The sequence below is a fragment of the Lipophrys pholis genome, assembly GCF_963383615.2.
Source record: "Lipophrys pholis genome assembly, chromosome: 9".
NCBI lineage: Eukaryota > Metazoa > Chordata > Actinopteri > Blenniiformes > Blenniidae > Lipophrys > Lipophrys pholis.
The window spans coordinates 1,975,229-2,000,032 of record NC_137639.1 but is presented as its reverse complement, the minus strand read 5'-3'; the positions used below and the strand labels follow the sequence as shown (position 1 = coordinate 2,000,032).

At 44.4% G+C, this 24,804-nt stretch overlaps 1 protein-coding gene across 1 annotated transcript in view; it reads left to right on the top strand.

Annotated features, from left to right (window-relative positions):
- ascc3 (activating signal cointegrator 1 complex subunit 3) overlaps positions 1-24,804 on the top strand; it is a 218,626-nt gene that overhangs the window by 93,244 nt on the left and 100,578 nt on the right. The window contains exon 11 of the mRNA XM_080471968.1: positions 18,564-18,728. Within this exon, the coding sequence (XP_080328094.1) occupies positions 18,564-18,728 (165 nt within the window). The remainder of the gene's footprint in view (positions 1-18,563; positions 18,729-24,804) is intronic.

Genomic DNA, 24,804 nt, shown 5'->3' with positions numbered 1-24,804 from the left:
TAGAGATTATTCCTATATTCACTGAATAATTAGAGGATTTCAGCATTGTTGTCCTATTTAGATTATTGAGCGAGATCGTGAAGTGAATCCCATTATGCTCCTATTATATCAGTTAATATTCCCACACTGAACTGTGGCCACAGCTTTCTCTTCTTCACAATCATTATTTTAGCTCCATATTATGCTTTGAATATAATGTAATTGAATCTATCATCTGGTAATTACAAAGGGAAAATTTCCCCTGTGAGTGTCATTTGACTGAACGCAGGGATCTGCGGTGCACCTGCCACGCCGCCATAAATCATAGAACCCCGTCATAAAATGCAGAATTGATTGTGGAGTTATTGGTGAGGAAGAGCGTGGTGAGGCCGCCAGAGCTTCGGACGGGTTTTACAGCTGTATTACAACCAGTAAAGTGGCGCAGTATACTTCCTGACAGAGTTATAAACACGGCTGAACGCTGCAAAAAGCCACGAGAGCAATGCTCCTGGTTAATGACGCTCTTCAGTCTGAGCTGGCGTTTCTCCAGAGTCTGCAGGTGAAGCGGCTTCAGCCTGCAGAGCAGAACTCGCACCGTCGGCCACAGCAATCACAGTAATATCTGCTGCAGGCTCCACTCAACACCGCCAACCTGATGGAGGCAGCTTCTTAACTTAACATGATAAAGACTTTTTGTTGTCGCAGGCAGAGTGAACCTGATGAATTCATTCTCTCCCACCTGAGGAATCACGTGAAGATGACATGAAGGGACTCCCCTCACAGTCGTGGCACAAAGTTCATTTCCTCTTACGGGTCTTATTTAATGCCGTCAGCTTGGTTCCAGGCCAGTGTCATAAAAAGATTCAAAATTCTCACTTTTTTCTAGAAGTTCCCGTCTTTAAGACCTTTGAGAAGAAAGTAAGAATTCTGAGAAGTTTTTTTGTAAAATCAACGTATAAGTCAGACAAACAGGATTATACTTGTGTGGCTAAATGTGAGAAGTCAGAATGTCTAATCCAAAAGTCAGACTTCTGTGAATAAGTTGGACTTTTGAGAACATTATTATGTTAAGAAAAAAAGTTTAAATTCTGAGAAAGATTAATGAGAAGAAGAAAAAACTTGAGTAAATTCAACAAATCAGAGAAACTGTGATGGAAGTTGTGTTGCAAAAAGTGAAAAATCACTAATTTAAAAGTCTGAATTCAGTAAAGAAAAAACAGAACAGCTTTTGTTTTTGTTTTTATGGTGGCTCTAATCCTTTTCTGTGCATTAGATCATCAAATTTCAATACAAACACATTATATTTGGAGTATTTTTTTATTGCTGCCAAATATCAAAGGTGTGTCGGGGTCAAAAAAATAAGTTATCCTGCTGAGTAAAGACTAGACGTCTTCTATGTTTTAGAAAATGAGAGTTTTCTACTCTATGGAGTCACAACGGACTTCTTGTTACAAACTTACTCAGATTTCACAGAAATGTTCAAATGTTTTTTAATTTCTGTATTCAATACTGTAAAATACTAATTTGATTAAATCCATAAAGTATGTTGTACATTGCAAAACAACAGACAGGCAGAGATATTCACTCATTTGGGTTGCTAGTCTTAGAACTTGCTGTTGGAACAGGCCCAGTTTGCTGTTTCTCTCCGAGACAGTAGAACCTGGATCCTCGGGGATGAAAACCCTTTTTGAAAACCAAAAGTTAGTTTTTTTCGCACTTCCCAGTAAATCAATTGGTCTGGAGCTGCAAAACAAAACTCAGCTTATAAAGTTGTAGATATTACTTGGTTACGGCCACCAAAACTCTAGCTTATAATACATTTATGATATAAAGATAAAAAAAGTTGACTTTTTTTTTTTTTCTCCATTTAGTCTTTTTTTTTTCTTAGGAGTTTAAGCCACTTATTTCCATTTTAACTCTTTGAGCTTTTTTTTTTTTTCTTCTCCACTTGTGCTCTTACAAGTGTAACCATTCTGGATATTTAATTTTTAGCCTTTAAAGCCGTTTCAAATAGTAAAAGGATTCACTTATATTGCACTTTTACGGCACCAGTCCTCTAAATGCTTCATCTTGTCCATCACATTCACGTCCAGACACGCTCATCGCTGCCATTGACGTGTGTGAATCCACAATGCAGAGAAGCATCATTTATTGCCGTTATGTCAGTCTTATGTAATAATGATAAATTCGCAATATGTTTCCCAGTTTGAACATTTAAAAGAGAAAGAAGCGACGGCCTATTGTTTGAATGCATGAGCATAAAGTCTGCTCCTGCAGCTTAGAGCATAATGACTGAAAGCTTTTCATTCTGCTCCGAGGGAGCCGCTGAAAGAGATGAACCGCAGCATCCGAGAGGTCCTCCTGGATGATAAACCGTAAGCTTTACTTTTCTCATATCATCCTCCAATAATATAGTCTTTTTGTGACAGATGACCTCATGCATAATGCAGGATGGGAAATAAAGTAGTCACACAACTTTATTTTTCCCACGCGCTGTAGAGTCACACACGGACTCATTCATCATTCAGGAAGTTTAAAGCAGCACTTGTGTTTGCCCTTACTATAGTAGTTACCATAGTTACAAGTACAGCGAAGATGGAAATCAAATATTCATGTTTGATTGGAAAGCTGTTGGTATGAGAGTAGGAACAGAGGCGAGGGGATAACTCCATCGTCACCGTCTTTTTAAGAGTCGGACTCAGATGAAGTTAAACGTGTCTGTAACCCTTTCAGTGACACTTAAAAGCTCTCCTTTGCTTTATTTTCTGCTAACATGTGCTCCAGCCTCCTGGTTTGGCAGATCCGTCTCCAGACAGTGCCACCATTTATTAAACTATTGTGACAATTACAAACCATTTGGGAGTGTCGAGCATGACGCAGTAATCTTCCACCCAGACTGACAGAATACCCACATTTGCAAAAGTGAGACAGCAGCAAACCTGTCATCTCCCCACGCGCTGTATTTCATCATGCACAATGCTCTGCAAGCAGATTGTGTTTTTGTCTTTAAAGCAGAGCGCCTCTGATATTTGATGTTTTTGTTGTCAGCTGCTGGCAGACCAAAGCCAAATACTAACCTGTCTCATTAAAACGTAGAGTTACGAATGTAACTATGGTTCTATTTCATCCCTGCTGACCGCCAGAGGCGGTGCTTTAAGCACTGAATATTCGCCTTCCCGCATGCGCAGTGCGAGTATGTATACCAACAATGCCACCTGTGACCCCAGGATGACCAGGACGAAGGTTATATCTTCAGGTGTCACTCCAGGGCACTTTCCGACAGAATCTCCTCACGATCACACGAGGATTCTGAGTGACAAAGAGCTCTGGCGGTCATTTGGGATTCATAGAACCACCAGCACTGAATGACTAATACCAGAAAGGTCACTCAGAATCCTGCTTACCACTTTTCAGTGTGTAGGGTCAGAGGACTCTGGCTGAAGGACCACAGACCAATGGATGAGGTGTGGCCACATTCACCCTGTAGAATCTGGAGAAAGTGCCCGGCGATGCCCATGAGGCCACGGCACAGATGTCCCCCAGGGGGACTCCCCTCAGGGCAGCCCATGACGTAGCAACATGGGAGGGGACAGTTACTTGCCCGATATGCATGGGCATTTACGTCGACAATCCAGTGGGACAGGCGCTGTCTGGAGACAGCACAACCCCTGTTAGGACCACCATAACAGAGAAAGAGCTGATCAGACCCCCGGAAGTCTACAATAGCTGCAATGTAGGCCCTCAGGGTGGGCACTCGGCACAACAGTTCAGGCTGGACCGCTGGCTCCACGGGAGGAGGGTTGAGCTGTGCCAGCTGAATGAGCTGGTTGAGGTGTGCACGGGGCCGCACCTTAGGGAGAAAAGCCGTGTTTGGCCACAGAGTGACATGTGTTGCTGGTTGTCAGGCCGTGCAGCTCACTGAAACGCTTCACAGAGGAAATGTCCAGAAGGAACGCGGTCTTAAGCGTAACCCACTTTAGCTCTGCTTGCGCCAAGGGCTCAAATGGTCGATGGCGTAGTGTCCGCAGCACCAGGGGAAGATCCCCTGCTGGGGGCCTTGTGGCTCTCGGAGGATGCAACCTCTAAGCCCCTTTCAAGAAAAGGGACACCAGCCTGTGGCAACCAATCGTGCCATTGTCGACCATCATTTGTCGACAAGATAATGCTGTGACATCGACTCTTAGCATTGAGGGAGAAAGCCCTTTGTCCAGAAGGGACATGAGGAAGTCCAGAATAGTTGGCACAGGGCAGTGCACTGTGTCCTCCTCCCGCCTTGTACACCAGTCGGAAACAGTTTCCATCTGTTCTCGTACAGTGGGTCGACTGCTGTGACACGAAGACGTCCACCTCTGCTCTGCCAAATAGGTGCCAAATAATGCTCACTACCTCCCGGTGGAGGGGCCACTCCCCTGACGGAGGTTTCTGACTGGAGAGGAAGTCTGCAAAGTGGTTCTGCTCTCCCGGTATATATCGTATGCTGACCAAGCGGGGGGCTGCCCATGTGAGGAGCTCCCTTGCCACTTCCAGCAGCCGTGCAGACTTGGTACCACCCTGATAATTTGTGGTACACTGTTGATGTGCTGTCTGACCGCACAAGGACATGCTTGTCCCTCAGGTGTGGCAAGACGTGCCTGAGAGCCAGGTGAACTGCACACAGCTCCAACACATGGATGTGTGCACCTCACTCCTCCACAGGCCACCGCTGATGGGCCGTCCTGCTCTGCCACACTGCACCCCATCCTGAGGGGCATGCATCTGTGGTAACAATCATCCTGCCAGTTGGAACAGAGCCTATAGGGACGCCTCTGAACACATAAGCCCTGTCCCTCCACGGAGCCAGGGTGCAGAGACACTGCTGTGATACCTTGAGCTTCCTGCACCTGTGCCGCTTGGCATCTAAGTGGAAGCTGTTCAGCCACCTCTGCAGCGGGCGCAGCGACAGCAAGCCCAGAGGAACTAACCCCGAGACTGACGTTAGCTTGCCTCACAGACAGAGGAAACATAGGTCAGCGAGCGGCCCTCTACAAATAGGGCGAGCTGGTGAAAGATATCGTCCACACGGTAGGAGGACGGTTTTGCCCTCATTGTTACAGTGTCCAATGATACCCCGATGAAATTTGTTACCTGGGATGGCACCAGGCAACTCTTCTCCACATTTACCTTTAGCTGGAGTCGAGCCACATGGGATAGGAGACGCTCTGTGTCTTGGGACACCTGTGAACCAGTCCCCATGCGCCACCGTTCTCGGGACATCTGCTGTGGTTAGCATGTGGAAAGGTATGGCCTTCATAAATTTGTTCAACCCTCTGAGGTCTAAAATTGGGCGAAATCCGCCATTTTTTCCCCACCAGAAAATATGTTGAGTAGAACCCTCTGTGGCATGCCTGAGGGTCTACAGGCTTGATGGCGCGCTTGGCCAGGAGGGCGGACAACTCCTGGTCTAATGCGAGAACCTTTGCCGGGTCGCTGATGGATGTCATTTTGACCCGGCCGGATGTGGAGAGCTGGCGGCGGAACTGAAGTTTGTACGCGTGGGTTAGAGTGGCAACCACCCATGGGTCTGAAGCATGAGTAGCCCACTGAGCTGCTGATGCAAAAAATACCCCACCGCCGGCCCCAAGGCGTCAATCTGCCCCCCCCCCCCCCCCCCCCCCCCCCGGGCCATCGGGGCGCTAGAGGGAGGGCGGACAGGCTCTGGAGCTCGGAAATTGTCTGCGGGGCAGTAGAGCGAAGCCCCAAAAGTCCCGGGCTGGTCTCCAGGCAGGACGCTGGGCATCACAACGAACAGTGGAGTGGGTTGTCGGCGGCACGTGGGTGCGAAAATCAGCCGGGGGGCCTCTAAGCCTGCTGGCCGTGGAAACCCTAAGCCTTCCGGCCAGGGGTCTATCAATAGGAGGCATCCGGCTAAGCCCGGCAAGCTGCTGCCTGGTCTGCCCAGCCTGTATGGTTCGTTCTAGCGCTTCCTGGGCTGCAGGACCAAATATCTCCCCTGGTTCCATCTCCCAAAACCTCCCCATAATCACAGAAATGGCTAGCTGAAGCTGGCAAAGAGTGTATCCTTCTTGGGCAGCAGCACAAGAAGGATACACTCTTTGGCCGCCAGGGGGACAACCGGCTGGCTGTCAGCCAGCAGGGATCTCATCTGGACCAGTTCAGCAGACAGCTGCTCGACTTTAGAAGACAACCCCCTATGGTCAGCCTTCGCTTTTTTCCTGGAGTGGGCAGCTGCCTTAGCCCCTGCCCGGCGCTTAGAGCGCGACTGACGGGCCGGAGGTGGCTGGCCTGATGGGGGGAGGTCGACCTCAGCTACTGGGCTTTCGACCCCAGCCAACATGGCAACCCTTGCTGCCCGAGGCAAGTAGCTGCAGTTCATGCAGGGTTTGCCTGACAGCGCCTCTCGTAGGTGCTCAGGACGAAGGCATGCAGGGCTTAGGTCGTGGTCATCCTGTGGCTGTAAAGAAACCCCACAGGATGTGCAGGTAAGAGAGCCATCCATTGTAGTTGCACCGAGAAAACACCCCTTATCTCAGTCAACACAGCTGCTCTTAGCTCAGCAGAGGGAGGGGGTGCGTACGCCGCCTGTCAGGTATAACTTAGCACTCTTCTGCTTAGCCTGAGCGCGGACGCAGTAGATTGGCACAGTATAGAGACCGTATACTATACACGCTGCCTGCACAGTAGAGGCTCAATATAATAAACAAAAAACAACTACTATACTGTGGTCTTCACCCGTACTGGGTTTATCAACAGCCGATGATAGCAACTTACGGCCGGTGAAGCTAACGTAAACAAAACCACGCTGGGCTCTGGGAGCGACCCACCAGCAAACAAATTAAGCCGGCTAACATAACCGTTGGGAGGAGGCTGCACAAACACGGCCGTCATCGACAGTCTCATTCTATTTCACTGTCAAAGAGGCTACTTACCTTGTCCAGCGTGTATCAGCGGGACCAAACACTGCTTAAAGCACCGCCTCTGGCGTTCAGCAGGGATGAAATAGAACTGGTTTGTACATGTGTGTATCCAAACCCTCATGTTTCTCCATGTAGCCGCCATCGTCTCCAGACAACTGGTGCTGCTAGTTTAGGAAAATACTCACAGGGCAACAGGAGGAATCTGGGGGTCAATCGGAAGCCTTGTACTCTTTCCAAGCCTGAACACCAAAAGTTCATTACAGGTAACTTTGACATTTCACATAGCACTTGTATTTTCACACAATAACACGTGTTTTTAAGTCTACATCACTGTGTAACTGAGATCTGTTTTTGATGTCCAGAGCCACTGAAAACACAACTTTTTGAAAATGCTCCATCTCTATGCAAACTAGGGAAACGCAACTTTTTTGAAACGCTGCTACTGCGCATGTATACAACAGCAATCAGAACCATGTTTCCTCCGTGGTGTCATGACTTCCAGTCCATATTCTCCTGGATTTGGTACTTTTATTTTGACAGTCACCGTAATAAATAAATGAAATATTAGAGAAGGGGTAGGATTTGATACGTTTACTTCTTCCTACCCCTTTTCAGGCGTGTTAATCAGATATATGATTTATGTATGTGTGTGTATGTGTATGAATGTATGTTAAGAATATGTGGGTCTAATTAAACATAGATTATATATATTTTTTGTATAACTATACTTTCATAAGGTATAATTAATTTATTTGTTTATTAACATCAAATTGTGTATATATTTTTGGATGTGTGTGTGTGTATAGAAATATTGGATATGTATGTGATTGCACAAAATGTAGTGAATGTCACATGCCTGAAATGAATACAAAAAAAATACAAAAATAACAATCCAACTTGGTGGTTTTATTTTGACAGTCACCATAATAACAATCCCACTTGGCACTTTTATTTTGACAGTCACCATAATAACAATCCCACTTGGTACTTTTATTTTGACAGTCACCGTAATAACAATCTAACTTGGTGGTCTGTCCACTAGAATGTTTTTGTTCTCCTGTTGTTAATGTTTAGAGCTCGTTGTTCTCTGCTGTGTGTGTGTGTGTGTGTGTGTGTGTGTGTGTGTGTGTGTGTGTGTGTGTGTGTGTGTGTGTGTGTGTGTGTGTGTGTGTGTGTGTGTGTGTGTGTGTGTGTGTGTGTGTGTGTGTGTGTGTGTGTGTGTGTGTGTGGGGCTTCATTACTAAAACAACCAACAATCCCAACTCGTGACTCAACATGGTTTTCAAAACATTGCTGCGTCAGCGCAAAAGTTTTCTGAAGGTGAAACTCAAAAACAGCGTGTTTTTAATTTAAATGCTGCGTAAACACGGCCTGGGGAGGATAAAGACTACCTCTACCAACCAAGTAACAGAATACCATGATATTATATTATATTATGTTGTGTTACGTTATGTTTTATAATCACTTAATATATTATTCATCAGGCAGACCATTAAATTCATTGTATTAAATGTCAAGAATGTAACTATAAATTGAGCTGTAGTAATAACATAAGCTATTCAGCCGTTCACCCAACCTGTAAAGACGTTTCAGAAAGTAGTAAAACATATTGTGAGATTATTAGTATTATTTATACTGTGTCAGTTTGTGAAACTTTCAAAGTTCAAGCCTCCAGAGGTTCTCAACATATGGTAGAAGAAACTCTTTTTCCATCCATAAGGTTTAAAAAACATTGTGCACAGCAGGTAATGTGGTTGAATTCCAGGTTTGCTCAAGTTTTTCTGTTTCTCCTGATCAGATATTACAGTTAACAGTCAATGGCTTCTATAATTACAGCACAGGTTTACTGTCGTTCAGCTATTTCTCTTTTTATCACCATTCTCAACTATAAAAGGAAAAAAAACCCGATATCATTCAGATCCTTAGAAGTTCCACCGGAACCCCCCGAGACACCGGAGAGATTCACTTTAACCTCCTGAGAACTGGGCGATCACAAACTAATTGGACTGTTCCAGACCTTTGGAATTCACAAACCAAACTTTTCCTCAGATTGAATCGTTTTGCGTGTTCAGGCATTTGCTGAGGGAACATAAGAGCTCCTCCCCTCCTGTGCAGGAATCTCTTTCCTCCTGCATGCGGAGGGATTTGTCGTGACATCGAGCCAAACAAAGTGTGATGAAAAAATCACATTTTGGTGAGAATACGAAGCTGGAGCAGCTGAGAGGGAGGTGGATCCCACCTGAAAGGCTGAGAAGGTTCATATCTGTTCAATTCAAAAGAGGTGGATTTGAGAGATTGTGCAGCTTAGAGTTAAAGTTTATAAGCCTCGTGGGACTTAAGAAGACACAAAGCGAAGGCTGGAGTTTGGTGTGTATGTGTGTGAAATGAGGCCAATTCCAGCTAATCTGAAGGTCTTTTAAAGTTGCATTTCAATCAGGTTATTTGAAAAGATTTGACAAAGAGAATTATTAGTCAGATTCAGTGCCGCTCCGAGGAATCTCCCCTTTCCCCAGATGTCCTCACTTTCTGTCCCGGATCCCCCCATTGGACGGAGTTAGTGTCCGTCCCTTTACACAAAGTGGTGCAGTGAAGCGGCGCAGCCACGTTTACCAGGCCGGAGTGACGCCACGCTCTGTAACCTTGGCCGTCTTCTGCTCTGTCCTCAGTCCTCACCATGTCTTTCATCATTTCTTTTGATGTTGGCAGTGGAGCCGGCCTTCAGGCTCCTCCTCGGCACTTTGACGCTCGGTCAGGACGGGAGGGCCGTGCATAGTGAAGAGAAAAACCTGAAGACATTGAAACTGCAGAATGCATCACTCTGAACGAGCCAATGACATCAGAGTATCAGGCTGCGTCCACAGTGCAGGAAGAAGTGGTCCAAACTGACTCTTTCACCATAAGTGACCCAGTGCTGATGTGACAAATGTGATTATTTCCAAACCAGAACCTTTTCACGTATCCGGTGCTTTTCAGCACCGCAGTCTGAAAGGTCAGCGGTTTTAAAAAGAAGCTGAAGTGAGACGATTCTTCCCAGAAGATATTAAAAGAACTGTTGAAACTTCTTATCTACGTAGTTCTGTACAGACGTACCGGCTGCTACTCTTCTGGAGCGGTTGGAGAAGTGGTTGTCTCACATTCACAACATCACAGGTTCGATTCCACATCTCCACCTGTCCACATGCCCAAGTGTCCTTGAGCAAGACGCTGAACCTCAAGCTGCTCCCAGTGGATAGCCTGAGCGCCTTCCATGGAAGCCGCCTGCATGCCTGCGTTGGTGTGTTGATTGAGTGTGATTGTATGTGATTGTTTGTGATTGTGTGTTGATTGTGTGTTGATTGTGTGTGATCGTGTGTGATCGTGTGTGATTGTGTGTGATCGTGTGTGATCGTGTGTGATTGTGTGTGATCGTGTGTGATCGTGTGTGATTGTGTGTGATTGTGTGTGATTGTTTGTGATTGTGTGTTGATTGTGTGTTGATTGGTGAATGTGACTAACGGTGTAAAACATCCAGGACAACACCAACTCCATCTTCTTCTTATCATTCCGTCATTTTTGTCAATTTCACATCAACTTAACAATTGATAAACGCACACATGCAAACCTGTGTTGTATCTATATTTCTGTCCCCACTGTGTCTTTATGTCACTAAGACAGCTCACACTGGAGTCCGATGCTCGTCACACTGTCCACCTTACAGCAAAAAACTCTAAAATTCCTCATCCTGGAATATTTAGTTGGGCCCATTTGTTCCACATATAATTAACACCTGCAAGGGTTCAAGAAAAGTCCCCAGTCCTCTCAGCACTCAGAGAAAGCTGGAGGTATTCAGACTTATTCAAATCCCCACTGAGCAGATTAAGGACTCAGCCTGCTGACGTTCTTGTAATTTAGCACCAGCCTCACTCTGCTGCTGTACCTGGAGATGGTTTGGCTGTTGAGTCAGGATTTAGGCTTGATACTTGGATTGGCTCTGAGAAAATATGGTTTGTTCTACATGTTCAGGTGTATCAGGTGTGTGGGAAGGAACTCAGAGGTTGAATTTATTCAGAAACGTTTTTAAGTTTGAATATTGTAGTAACTGCTGTGGTCAAGCTCTGAGCAATTAATCCTGATTCATCCTCCCTCTATGTGTACTGCCGGCGCTACAATATCTTTCTTAAAACAATGTTTTGCATGTGTGAGTAAAAGCGGTCAGTGTTCTGCTGGAGAGCCCAGAACCTCTGTGAACTGATCAGCCAATAGTTTGTTTGATTGCATCACTGACCTGCTGGAACTTTCTGCTGCTTCACCAAAACTTCCTTTCCCTGTCTCCTCTACTCCTCTTCCTCTTTAATACACAACATCATCCACTACTGACCACAAAGAGCAGCTTTCACTGCAGCCACGTTTTCTCATATTTATCTAGTTGTAAGTGTATTCTCATGGGAACCAACAAACACCGCTGTAGCAGACAATGCAGCATTGAGAAGGTTCTCATTACTGTTTGCCTTGACAGATTGTTAGTCGTTAACATATCGCAATCCAGTAAATGTCTTTCTCTAACCTTCCCCACTCCATCTTCCTCCCACCCACCACATCCACTCGCAACCTTCTCGCTCCGTGGCTGCAATAGTTACCATGGCAACAGAAAGGCTTTGGAGGGATGCTCCCATGTAGATGCCAATATGTGGGCGGGTGGCATCCTGGGACTTCCAGGCCTTCTTACTTCTCCGTCCAGAGAGGAAATATCAGTTAATGACATCCAAGACAAAGAATTTGTCAGTAATGTGGAGTCACACGCAGGGAAATTGAAATAGCCGCTGATGTTTTCCAGCCAATTTTCACCTTTCTTAGATTGGATTTTAAAAAGAACGCCGAGGAGCAAAACTGTCGGGGACAGAAATCGCCGTGGCCAAAACCCTGAAATGCAACCAGAAAACAGTTAAAGCTCATTATGGAAATGTCACGCTGTATTGAGTCATTGCACTTACTGTAAAGATCTCTCAATTTCAAACCGTTGATCACTTTACCAGACTGTCTCCCAGCAACATAAGTAATTAGTATTTAATTTCAGAAAGTTAGCAACGTGTGTCGTGGCCTGTGCTGTGTCGGAAGGAGCTCGTCACTCCCACTCTGCTCATTAGAGAAGAAGGGCAAGTTCTCCGTCAGTAGAAATACTTCACAATCATAGTACAGGAATCACAAACAAGCTTGAATTCACTGGGGAAGTGAACAAGAGCAAAGTTTGAAATCGTTACTCAGTCACGTTGAAGATCCACTCAATTTTCCAGCATCAAATCAACTGGAGCCTGAATGTTGAATTCCTCCAGATAGTCACATGGTTCAGTGGAGTACACCGAGTTTTCTCTGCAGAGCAACAAGTCCTGAACTCTGAGTTTGAACTGTTGTAAAGGACTGAAACAAAAACTACTTTAGATGTTAATTATATGACTTGAAACAGCAAATACAGTTAAGAGAGTCTTGCTGAGATGAAATTATCTAATATATCTCAGCTCATCAGCCTGTCTGAGGCTGAGGGCGACTCCAGCAGGAATACAGACGGCAGCTTGTTACCAACTTCCTCCATAATCAAAGTTTGAAATGATGTTGTTTGCACTGCTGACTATGTTTAGCGCTCGCCCTGCAGGCTCCTCGCGGCTCTGCAGGCGTCAAAGTGCCTGCAGGCACTGCGCAAGCTAGCCCCGCAGGAGAGGACGACTTGTTGGCAGCCTGACGCCAACTGGTAACCTTCTACCATGGAGAGGAACCAACTGAAGCTCAAACACAATGAGAGGTTCTCCACAGAGGACTGTCTTCATTTCCTCTCATTGCAATGCTTGTTTGGTTTAAAAAGTCTTTTGAAAGTCACCAAGAAGCAGTTTATGGTTCTGACATGTTAGTTTAGTCTTGCTCAAAGGTTCAGGGCCTCCGATGATTAAGATCATTTAGTATCTTTAAAGACGATTCAGATTGTGTAAACTGCAAACAAAACAAAGGCTTTCTTACAATTTGATGGACAAATCAGTTCTGTTTATCCTTCTCCTCCAGGGATGTTAGTGTTAGTTCTACTTGTTAGTTGTACTTGTTAGTACTTTGAGGTGTGGGGGTTGTGGTTCATGCGTTGGCTGGATGGTGATCTGGTTTGTGTTTTGCTTGTTTGACATTGTGAGCACTGCATTTCTTTTCCTAACATCCTGACGAGCGAAGGATTTAACCAGCTTGATTATTCTGTACTTCAGTTAGTACAATGATTGGTTTGTACGTTGGCTGGGCTGGTTGGTATGTTGGTTCTTGTACTAGTTGGTGCATTGCTTGCTTAATACTTGATGATTAGTGGGTCTGTTGGTTAGTGTGATGGTTGGTTAGTGCATTGGCTGGTAGATCGTTGAGTGTCTGGGTTAGTTGGTGCCTTGATATAATGGCTATATATAAGTATATAAGTGGTTTGTGTGGTGGATGAATTGGTACTTTAGTTTGGTAGTACATTGGGCTTATGTTTACTGCATTGGTGGGTTGGCAGGCCGGTTATTGCAGTAGTTGGTATGTTGGTTAGTTTGTAGACGTGTGTGTATGTTTAGTGGGTTGCTTGATGAATTGTTTGGCAGGTATGTGGGTAAGTTGGTTGGTAAATTGATTATTGCAGAGATGTGTTAGTCTGGTACCGTGATTACTGCGTAGCTTTGGTGGCATGTTGGATTGTATATTATGTAGGTCTGTCAGCATGTTGGCTGGTGCACACTGGTGGTTTGCTGGTTTCTTCCACATCTGGTCACATCTGTATTGTTCACAGTTATATAATGATGGAGGATGTACTCTATATTATTCCAATCAGACAAAAGTGAAGAAACCTTAAACCACATCTGGAAATGTTTGTCAGCACAGACTGACTCAGGCATATCTCTGCTATTGAAACCACCACCACCAAGTGCACCATCCTTTTATTGGGAACTACTACGTCAATGTTTCTGACATCAATTCACTTTTGTTTTAAAGTGCCATGAATTAAAATTAGAATTATTACATGGCGCCGATATAAATGTGTCCAGACAGGAGGCAAAGTTAAGTTCATTGTTCACAGTACAACACAAATATGCAAATACACAAATGAATATATAGCTTACTTCTAAATAGACAGAAGTGTAATCAGGTTTCCATTGTGCCTGTTGCTCTTTAATTAATCTGTGACTTTTTAAGCATAGTAGTTTTAATAGCTATTCAGGTGTATTGAGCTGTAATCTGATTAGATTGTTACCTTTAAGAAACATTAGCTTGAATTTCTTCCTTCGCAATGCTGACAACCGGCGGACTCGCTGGATTGATTTCAGTCCCGCTGCGATCAATTGATAAATAAGCTAAATAACAGCATTCAGCCAAACAATGGCATGTTTTCTCCACACCTCCTTGTGTGTATTTGTGAAGCAATTAAAAAAGCACTTTGGCCAGCGCTCCATTTGCCGGCGCTTCCACTTAGATTAACCAGTCGTTCCAATTAGGAGCAGACGTTTCCTTTTCTGTGAGCACGCCAGTCTCTAATGGCTGCATAGATTGATTTAAATGCAAACTAGAGAGGATTTAATGAACTGCTTTTACAGGAGCAGTTTAATAGGAATGTGCAGACTCCTGGACAGGTTGCCAAACTGTTCACACACCATTAATTATGCATTGTTGCTTTTTCCCTCCATTCTCGAAAAGAGCGAATGAAAACTTCTCGAGAATCAAAAGCACAAAGCAATGTGCAAAGAAGCTGTCTGCTGACATTTGATAGAGATGAGATCTGTTGATATTGTTGCATCTAATTATTCTGAGAGGAACACCAAAACAAATGCAGACATCGTGACCGCTCGTCGGAGCGCAGAAAACAACACTGAATTAGAAAAAAAAACTTTACTGTTCTATTCTAAAAGTGAGAGTCTTGTGAAAACAAAGGTAACGCATGAGATTTGAGCAATGTTCCACATCTGTTGATAAAGTTTATTCCAATGTTACCAACAGCATTGCTACTTGGACAGACGAGCAGTTAAACCGCCGCCGTGTCCCCGAGGGGACGCTTACAGACTTTGCTTTGTTCACTTGAGTGACCAGGAAACTATTGAGAAGAAAATCCAACTAAGCAATCCTTGTGTGTCCAATCCCCCGAGTACTTTCAAATACTGTGAATATCAAAGAAAATTTACAAGCAATAATCAGGAACAGCAACTCAGAGGAGGTTTTAAGCTCATTTGACAGTGTCCATGTTGTTAGTCGAACCTTCACAAACCAACTGCTTTTCTCACACACATGAAGGGACAAAATTAAAATCCATATATTTTCTCAGCCAGATTTATTCACACACACACACACACACACACACACACACACACACACACACACACACACACACACACACACACACACACACACACACACACAGCAGAGAACAATGAGCTCTAAACATTACCGATGTGAGAACACAGGCATTCTACTGGACAGACCACCAAGTTAGATTGTTGTTACGGTAACTGTCAAAATAAAAGTACCAAGTTGGATTGTTATTACAATGACTATCAAAATAAAAGTACCAAGTTAGATTGTTGTTACGGTAACTGTCAAAATAAAAGTACCAAGTTGGATTGTTATTACGATGACTGTCAAAATAAAAGTACCAAGTTGGATTGTTACAGTGACTGTTAAAATAAAAGTACCAAGATTCAACTGAAAACGCCTTAGTCTCAGAAAAGTTTCATGTTTACAGAACAAAGTTCCGAAAAAAACATTTCCATTTACACAACAACGGCAGAAATGCTGGAATCAATGGAGTTAACATGTCAGGCCACTAGTGGGAGCTGTTTTTTGTGATGAACCCACACTCGCATGCAGCAGAGAACAAAGGCAGAACACGGACATTCTAGTGGACAGACCACCAAGTTGGATTGTTATTACGGTGACTGTCAAAATAAAACTACCAAGTTGGATTGTTATTACGGTGACTGTCAAAATAAAACTACCAAGTTGGATTTTATTACGGTGACTGTCAAAATAAAACTACCAAGTTGGATTTTATTACGGTGACTGTCAAAATAAAACTACCAAGTTGGATTTAATACGGTGACTGTCAAAATAAAACCACCAAGTTGGATTTTATTACGGTGACTGTCAAAATAAAACTACCAAGTTGGATTGTTATTACGGTGACTGTCAAAAAAAACCCACCAAGTTGGATTTTATTACGGTGACTGTCAAAATAAAACTACCAAGTTGGATTGTTATTACGGTGACTGTCGAAGTAAACAGTTATGGTCCTAGGACCGATCCTTGGGGTACCCCACAAGCTATTCTACAGTATTTAGATCGAATGTTGATGATTTCAGTAAACTGATTTGTGTCTTTCAAATAACTCTTAATCCATTGATGTGCTACACCTCTTATACCATATTTATATAATGTATGCAATAATATCTCTTGGTCTAGTGTATCAAACACTTTTTGAAGAGCTACAAAGATGCAAACTAAAACCTGTTTTTATCCATGGATTCGGTGATTTCCTCCACCAGTTCTATAATTGCTGTTGCAGTTGAACAATTAGAGTGAAAACCATGTTGGCTGTTGCTTAAAATTTTGTATTTATCAATAAATTTATTCAATCTTTTCACAAACTATTTTTCAAACTTTTCGAGAACAGTGGAAGTAGTGATGTAGGTCTGTAGTTCGAGGAATCATTTTTATTTCCTTTTTTAAAAAGTGGAATCAGTTTGGCTATTTTCATACGATGAGGAGATACCTGAGGTAAATGACAAGTTACATATAAATGTGAAAGGCTCAATAATAACATCTATACTAACACGAGTCTGTGAAAGCCTCAGCAGCTTCAGTGAAATGATGAACTCTGTTGGGAGCGAATCTTTGTGCACATTTTGTCCTTCAGAAGACCTGCAGTGTCTCTAATTCTGTCACTGGTGAAGCGTCCAAGCAGACATTGCAAATTCAGAGACGTGATCATCAACTTGATTTCCTACATGTTAAAAGCTGAGAGAGGACTGAGACGTGGAAGCTGGAGTCGCTGGGTCCTATACTTTGGTTTTAAGTTGGTCTCCCAACAAACACCAGCGTCCGTCAATGTTTCCAATAACAACTGTGCACTTCCTCTAATCCTGGCCACTCTTCCACAGCGCGCAGTAAGATAAGACTCCATTCCATTGTTTACTCTACGATTTACAGGAATCATCCTGATCGACCCCCCCCCCCCCCCCCCCCCCATGCTGTGGTGTGACTCACAGAGGTTGTTACCTGGGCTGTGGCTGTGTGGTCGCTCAATGGCTCACTGTGTTTCCATTGGAGGAACAGAACACGGTGTTTAACGAGTCACTTAACTTTAACTTGGTGTCATGTTCTTCCCTCCCGATGGCCTGTTATCTGTTACCATGGTGACAAACAAGGTGTGTTCTTCGTTCTTACACTCACCTTTTGATTCTTTCACACTGAAACGATAACCGCTGGAGAAACAGCGCGAATTAAAAGAAAACTCCTCTTGGTGTATGAAAGTAGTTGAGTCGGGACAAGTGGACTGATAATGTCTAGGAAGACGACATTTAGCCTTTTATTTCTTTACTTTTTTAGGGGTATTTTTTTTTGTTTATTCCTTCTTCCAAGTGACTTCATCAGTGTTCCAGTCATACACTCAGTCCAGATTTGATTCGACGACGGCCTTTGGGTATATTATTTTGTAGTGACACACCAATACCTGGGTTGGATTTTGGGTCTGATCCTGCATGACATTAACTCGTACTTGATAAAGAGCCCCGAGACAACTCAGCGAGTACTACGTTCCGTTATACTTCATAGCAGGTACACAAGTGACCACGAGCAAAGGCCATCAGCAGCAACTTGATCAACAGCAACTTCATCAACAGCAACTTCATCAGTAGAGACATGTTGACCAGCCGAGCTCGATGTCTCAGGAGGTTAACTCCTCAGTGGATCAGGAGGAATTCACGCCGAGCCGTGCTATATGCTACATGTTACATGCTAAAGAGTTTCAGGCTCACACACCAGTGATGCTACTTGCTAAATGCTAAAAGTCTGACTGACACACTGTGTCTCCAGTACACATAGTGAAGTGTGTAGGTAGAGGCTACGCACTGCTCCATGGTCACTGCAGACGCATTAAACTCTACTAATTGTACATTATTTATCCCCTTGGGGAAATTACTTTTCCGCTTTGACCTTCCTGCTTCTAGGGTGCAGAGGTGCGGCCACATTCCGAGGCTCCAGGGAGCTGATAGACCCAGTCTAGTGACCTCTCCGCAGTGGAGACTGAACCTGCCCGCCTCTCTAACCTCTCGGCCGCCACTGACCCATTAGTAGACCGGAGCCTCCAAGGCTGTTGGACGTGTGCGTAGCATCGACACAGAGGCGGTTCTCAGCAACGTGTGTCCTTTGCGTGTCCTTTGCGTGTCCTTTGCGTGTTCAGTATGAATTAGGATTAACAGCATTTAATAAGTACTCATATCGGTGCTCAGTATCAGCAAGCAGCAAAGGTTATTGCTCATACTTGTAGTCGTCCTTTAAAAAAGTGGTATCGGTGCATTCCCAGCAGTTCAGGAAGTGAAAAGTAGAGTGGAAGTAGAGTGGAAGTAGAGATGGCGTTTGAGGATTGAAGGGTTGAACTGCTAAATGAGAACTTTGTCCACCATCCGTCTTGATGTTTGCTTTCAGATGTTGGTGACGACTCCAGAGAAGTGGGACGTGGTGACCAGGAAGAGCGTTGGAGACGTGGCTCTCTCCCAGATCGTGCGTCTGTTGATACTGGATGAAGTTCACCTGCTGCATGAAGACCGAGGGCCGGTCCTGGAGAGCTTGGTGGCCAGAACCATCCGACAGGTCTGTCCTACCATGGGTTTATTTTAATAATTTTCTGAACTGTCCTGGCGATGCACTTTTAAGTATCTTGAGGTCTTATTTTTTGTACAGAACATTCCTCCGAATATTTTTATCCCCAAGTAGTTAAGAGCTCATTTACCATTTGACTAGACTTCACACTGACTGATTGTATTTGAGAATTTGCACAGTGAATTCTGCCAATTGTGTCTTTGTACAGGACAGGTTTGGTGAATAATGTGCAGCATTAGTCCATACTGAGAAATTAGATGCCATGAACTTACACATGCCAGTATGATCAACAATACTTAATCGTTACAGGACTTGTACCTCGGTTGTAGGGAGTATCATACAGACCCCAAACCCGACTTTACCTGAAATAGTCGCAAAGCTGTTATTATTCTTCACCATAGACTCTCACTGTATTGATTGACCTCACAGTATGAAGCTGATGTTAACATCAGTATTGAACATTTTTGGAAGCAAAGTGCGTATAGATTTAAAGCATTCCCAACATATTGAGATTAAATTCTCCTTTCCTCAGACTGATGTGCTGAAAATGCTTGTTTTCCCCTGTTCCCAGTGCCTTTCTGCCAAATTGCACTTTTTCTTCATTCTTGCTGCAACAAATAACATTTCAGAGCGAAACAAAGCAGCTCCCAGACAGCAGCATGTCCCTGGATCAGCCGTGCACGTCAGAGTCCACGTTTACTCACATTTATCCACCAAATCTCCCAGCTGCTCCGTTAAACTCTCCGCTGAGGCTGCAGCAGACGCTCGGAGAGGGAGGAGGCACAGTGAGCGGTTCAACTGGGAGGGAAAGGCATCTTGTTAATTACATGTCCGCTTGAATTTATAACATGTGAGACAAGACAAAGATATCAACTGCATTTCCTCATTTCTTCACCAAGAACGATTGAGCAGCAGTATGAAGTATATATATAGATAGCTTTGTCATGGAAGCCACGCTTCGCCTCGTTTATAAACGTAAAAGTTGGGTAATTGAAGCCCCGTTTACATGAAAACGTTTCAGCTGAAAACGCCTTAGTATCAGAAAGGTTTCATGTTTACACAACAAAGTTTCAAAAACAATTCCGTTTACACAGCAACGGCAGAAATGCTGGAATCAATGTAGTTAACATGTCAGGCCACTAGTGGGAGCTGTTTTTTTTGATGAACCCACACTCGCATGCAGCAGAGAACAAAGGGAGAACACGGACATTCTAGTGGACAGACCACCAAGTTGGATTTTATTACGGTGACTGTCAAAATAAAACCACCAAGTTGGATTGTTATTACCGTGACTGTCAAAATAAAACTACAAAGTCCAGGAGATTATGGACTGGGAGTCATGACACCACAGAGGAAACTTTGTTGGCGCCCATGTAGCTGCGTTTCTGCGTTTTCACAAAGTTGTGTTTTCCCCTCTTTACATGGAAACGGGGTGGGAGTGTTTTTGAAAACTTCCACCTTGAAAGCCGTTTTCAAAAAATTGTGTCTTCAGTGGCTTCCAAGCACCGTTGTGTCAAAAACACAACGAAAGTTTTCAGTTTTCTTTGTAAAATGTTGTTTAAACGCTTCCTAAATCTTGTCTCGGTGTGAGTGTGTGTGACAGTCTGGAGCATCTGACTTTTAAAAGAGAATTGTTTGGATGTGCTCTCAGATGCAAAGAAAGCCCGATGCTACAGCAGGCCTGTAAAGTATATTTCATTCACTCCTCTGTCCAAACCTTATTAGTCACCGACTCATCCAGCACATTTCATTAAAACCAGGCCAATCCTAAAAACTGTGCTAATTTTGTCCGTGATAATCAGAATATAAGATTTTCATACAGTTTCTTATCATAGCCTTCATAATGTCCCAGCGGCACCTTTCTGCTGGAAGTAGGAAAATAATCAGTGCGCTGTCCTCCCAGCTGATTGCCCGTGATGATGACTGGCATGTGTCTGCGCGGGAGCCCGACTGGATTCCTGAGTGATTATGTAAATTTGGACAGGCGAGTGGAGGGAGGGAGCTGCAGCGTCCTGTCCTCTGTTCTGATGAACCGCTGTCACACACGACTCTGCGAAGGGAAATTAATAAACCCAGGTGACATTAGGAGATGCAAATGGATGTTTTCAGTGTGTATAAAGTGTCGGAACCACGCGTCGTACTCTGCAGATTACATTCTGACGCTTGAATCTTCCTCCATAACTACTGTACACGCGTCATTGTTGCTGTCCTTGGCGCCGTGTGATGCCACTCCGTCTGAACGCTTCATGTTTGGAGAATCTGTGCAATCTATGTTGATTCAACATCTACTTACACATGAATGCGTATAACTTAGCACTGCTTTCCCCGCTAGAACACGGCAGTAAAAGGAGGATGTAATAGTAGACATGATGGAGTATAAATCACATCGGCAATAAGGCAAGAGCAGCCATCCTTACCCATGACTCCCCGGTTCTTTGGCGTTTATTTATAGCTCCTCTCAGAGTTAATAACTCACCAACCTGACCTGTAAAGCATCATCGACAGTAATATCTCATCATCACTGCAAGACTCCATCCTGGTAATAAATAAAGATTCCACAGTTATTTTGAAAGAGTTTACAAACTGCTTGAGTATAGATGAGAGAAAGAAGCCCAACAGAGAAATGCCATTATTTTAAAATCAAACACTTTAAATGAGGTAATGGACGGCAGAAATGAGGAGTGCCCTTGATGTTGCCATGCACAGTTTGCAGATCCTGCTGCAACAGCACCAGTCAGAGGTAACAAGGTGAGATATCTGAGGTTGAAGGTAAATTCACACGTGTTAAGATCTGAGGGACCTGGATAAAAACCAAAATGTGATATTGTTGCATCAGAGATCAGCAGAGTTTGGCCATCTTGCCTTAATGGGATCATCCTATCGTCACCCTGTGCTGTTGCCATGGGTGGCGTCACCCATTTGGAAAGACTTTGGCTTCAAACTTCGACATGCAACACGGCTCATTGGAAAGACACTTGTACTTGTTACAGCACAGCAGATGACAAACCTTTGTGTGTTCACCATCCTGCCTGAGGACGAGCTGGGACTATCATTGGAATTAGCTGGTGCATGACGTGTGTGCAAATACATAAAATCTGTAATAATGGCAAAGTTAGACAGGGGGGACTACGTTTAAAGAACTGTGACTAGAGATTATTTGAGATGCCTATCCAGACGCCTATCCACAAGACAGAGAGACTCCAAGAGCTGCAGTTCCTTTTTATCAGTTTGATTGAATTCTTTCTGATTGAGAGTTTAAGACTGAATCAAGTGATCAGATTTATGTGCACCAAGAATATCATCCTATTCAGTCAGTGGATGAATGGATTTGGTAAATAGATTTCACTTACGGTATATAGCGGTTTTCCACCACTAGAGGAATCCCCAAAGCACTTTAGACTGTTAATCACATTCAGCCATTCACATCCACACTCCATTGGAGGGGGCGCCCATGCAAGGCACTGCATCCATCCATTGTGAGAGCAGTTCGGAGTTGAGTGTCTTGCTCAAGGGCTCTTCGATATGTAGACAGGGGGAGATGGGGAATCAAACCTGACACATTCCGATTGAGAGACGACCCCTCCTCCCACCCGAGCCTTTGGATCGATCATCCCATAATATGTGACATGATCACATGACTCCATATCCAGTTTTACCAGGAAGTATTGAAGAGGACTTGTTACTATGGAGACCTGCGGACCCTCGATCACAATCTTCAGATATACATGTTTTGATTGGATTTCCACTCCCGTTGTTTGTGTGTGTGGAAACATCACAACACAAAAGATGATCTGGTCTGGTGCAAGTCACATGTTCACAAAGCGTCATATTCCCTGCAGAAGACATAGCAGCGTGGTGTACCATGAGAAATCCTCAATAGGCTCCATGATTGTCTGGGTAATGTTCTGCTGGAAAACGATGGATCCTGCCATTTGTTATATGAATGCTTCTCAGTATTTCCTCGTGGTAAATGCCTCAGTTAGGGGAATTATGTGTCCTCCATCCATCCATTGTCTCCCTCTTATCCATTTCCGGGTGGCGGGGGTGTCAGTCTGAGCGCCGTCACCCAGATCACATTGCACCATTAGTGAGCCCACAGGAAGGTGGCGCCCGGCGTGGGACATGAACCCTCTACCTTGAGACTGAGAGTCTCATGCTCTACCTACTGAGCTGGACGGGGGACATGAACCCTCTACCTAGAGACTGAGAGTCTCATGCTCTACCTACAGATCTAGCCAGGGCGTGTCCTGCTCCAGGTAAATAATGTCCAGAAGGATTTCAGTTACACAGTTCAAGGTCTTCATCTGGCCTCCAAGTGCCTCGTATCCTGCAGTGCCAGACGGGGGCGCTGTACTGTACAACAGAGGCTGATTCATATAACCTCTCCTCACTCTACTCTTTAACATCTGCTGTTACTCTCTAGTTACCAAATACAAAGGACACAAACACCACCGAGAATCAAGGCTTTTATTTGGGCAATCAGGAGACTGACGCATAATTAGGAAGATGCTTATGATTTTAACAGTGATCGGATCAGATCAGCTTAATAATGTGTTCAACATTCAAGCTGCATTCAATTGTGTTATAACTTTTCAACATTCCGTTCTTCCATTACAAACAATCATGTTAGACAGTATTTTTTTAATTCTTGTCGGTTGTCAGTAAGAGTTCATTTCAGTCATTGGGCAAAACTAAAGTATTTTAACTACACATAATCTCAAACTAAAATCTCAAATCCACATTTTAGAGTGTAAATTAAAGAGTAGCCAGAACACCTGAAGGTGTGAAAAAAAAGTTCAATGACCCATTTAAATGTGACTGAATTGTTTGACCAACATTATCAACCAAGGTAAAAGCATCCGAGGCCGCCGGTGGCGTGCTGAAGCAGCGTGAGTGTGACCAGAGAGAAGCAGTGAAACACAGAGGCAGGGACGAGCTGCTGTGTGTGCAGCTCCGGGACCTCTCCTCTGGGGTTAACCGCAAGGTAATTGAAAACTGGTCGGTACATGTGGCCGCTGTTTACACGGTTCACAGCCCCTTTATCTGCAGGTTTAGCCAATATTACTGAAGAAGAGCTGACGGAGCACTTTATACACCTCAGGCTCCAGAGGTTGTGCTGCAGGCGATGAGTTTGAAGCTACTTGACTGTCGCTGCGTTTGCCGGCAGACTTCACATGCTGGCAGTCGAACTCGGGCGTCGGCATTTCTGTGATCAGCGAGGCTGCAGAGCAGTGGCCGGCCTCTCCGCAGTCCCTTCACCCTGCGTCGAGATCGTTTGAACCCCAAAGTAAATCACCACCGTACGGCTACGGGCCAAGAAACTGTATGAAACTCGTTGGTCATGTTTATTTTACAGTCATAATGAGCAATTTGTCACAAAGATTGGCGGTGACGCTGTAAATGTCAGCTTTTTGTTCAAACCAGCAGACTGTAGCGGCGAGCTACAGGCTCGCTGCACCATGCCGTCCAGATTGTCGGAGGTGTGAGGAGCGTTGCTCTGCCCCTGCGCTGTGTGGGCTGGTCACTCTTCAATTGTACAGCTTCTCCAATAAAGTTCAAAATAAAGTTCTGGTGGCTCCATGACGTAGTAGAGTGGACCAATAACAGCCCTCCTGCTCTGTGTTTCCTCGGATGCGGAGATGTGTGGAAGTGTTTGGCAGCACTGCATAGTTAGCCTTTGCGTATCTTTAGCATATGGAGTATAAATTAGGCGTTTTTTTGTCAGGCTCACCCCCATATTCTCCACTGACAACGTTCACTCAGTGATAAGTTCCATGACCGACCAGGCTGTACTCTGCTGTGAAGCGGAGGGCTGCATGGAGAAACATTTCTCTTTTTATTTCTTTATCGAGCAAATAACACTCCAAACATTCTTAACCATCCAAACGCGCTGTTCCCCTGCCGTGCCGGATGATGAATCACTCCTGATCGAGCACTTGGCAGATTGTTTAATAGCACAGGTAACGCCCCCGAAAACACTATATTAGAGCAGGTGTTGTGCTGCGTGCCAACAGGCTGGCAGCAGCCCAGGAGCCGCAGACACAGAGGTGTCACCAGCAGAGGCAGG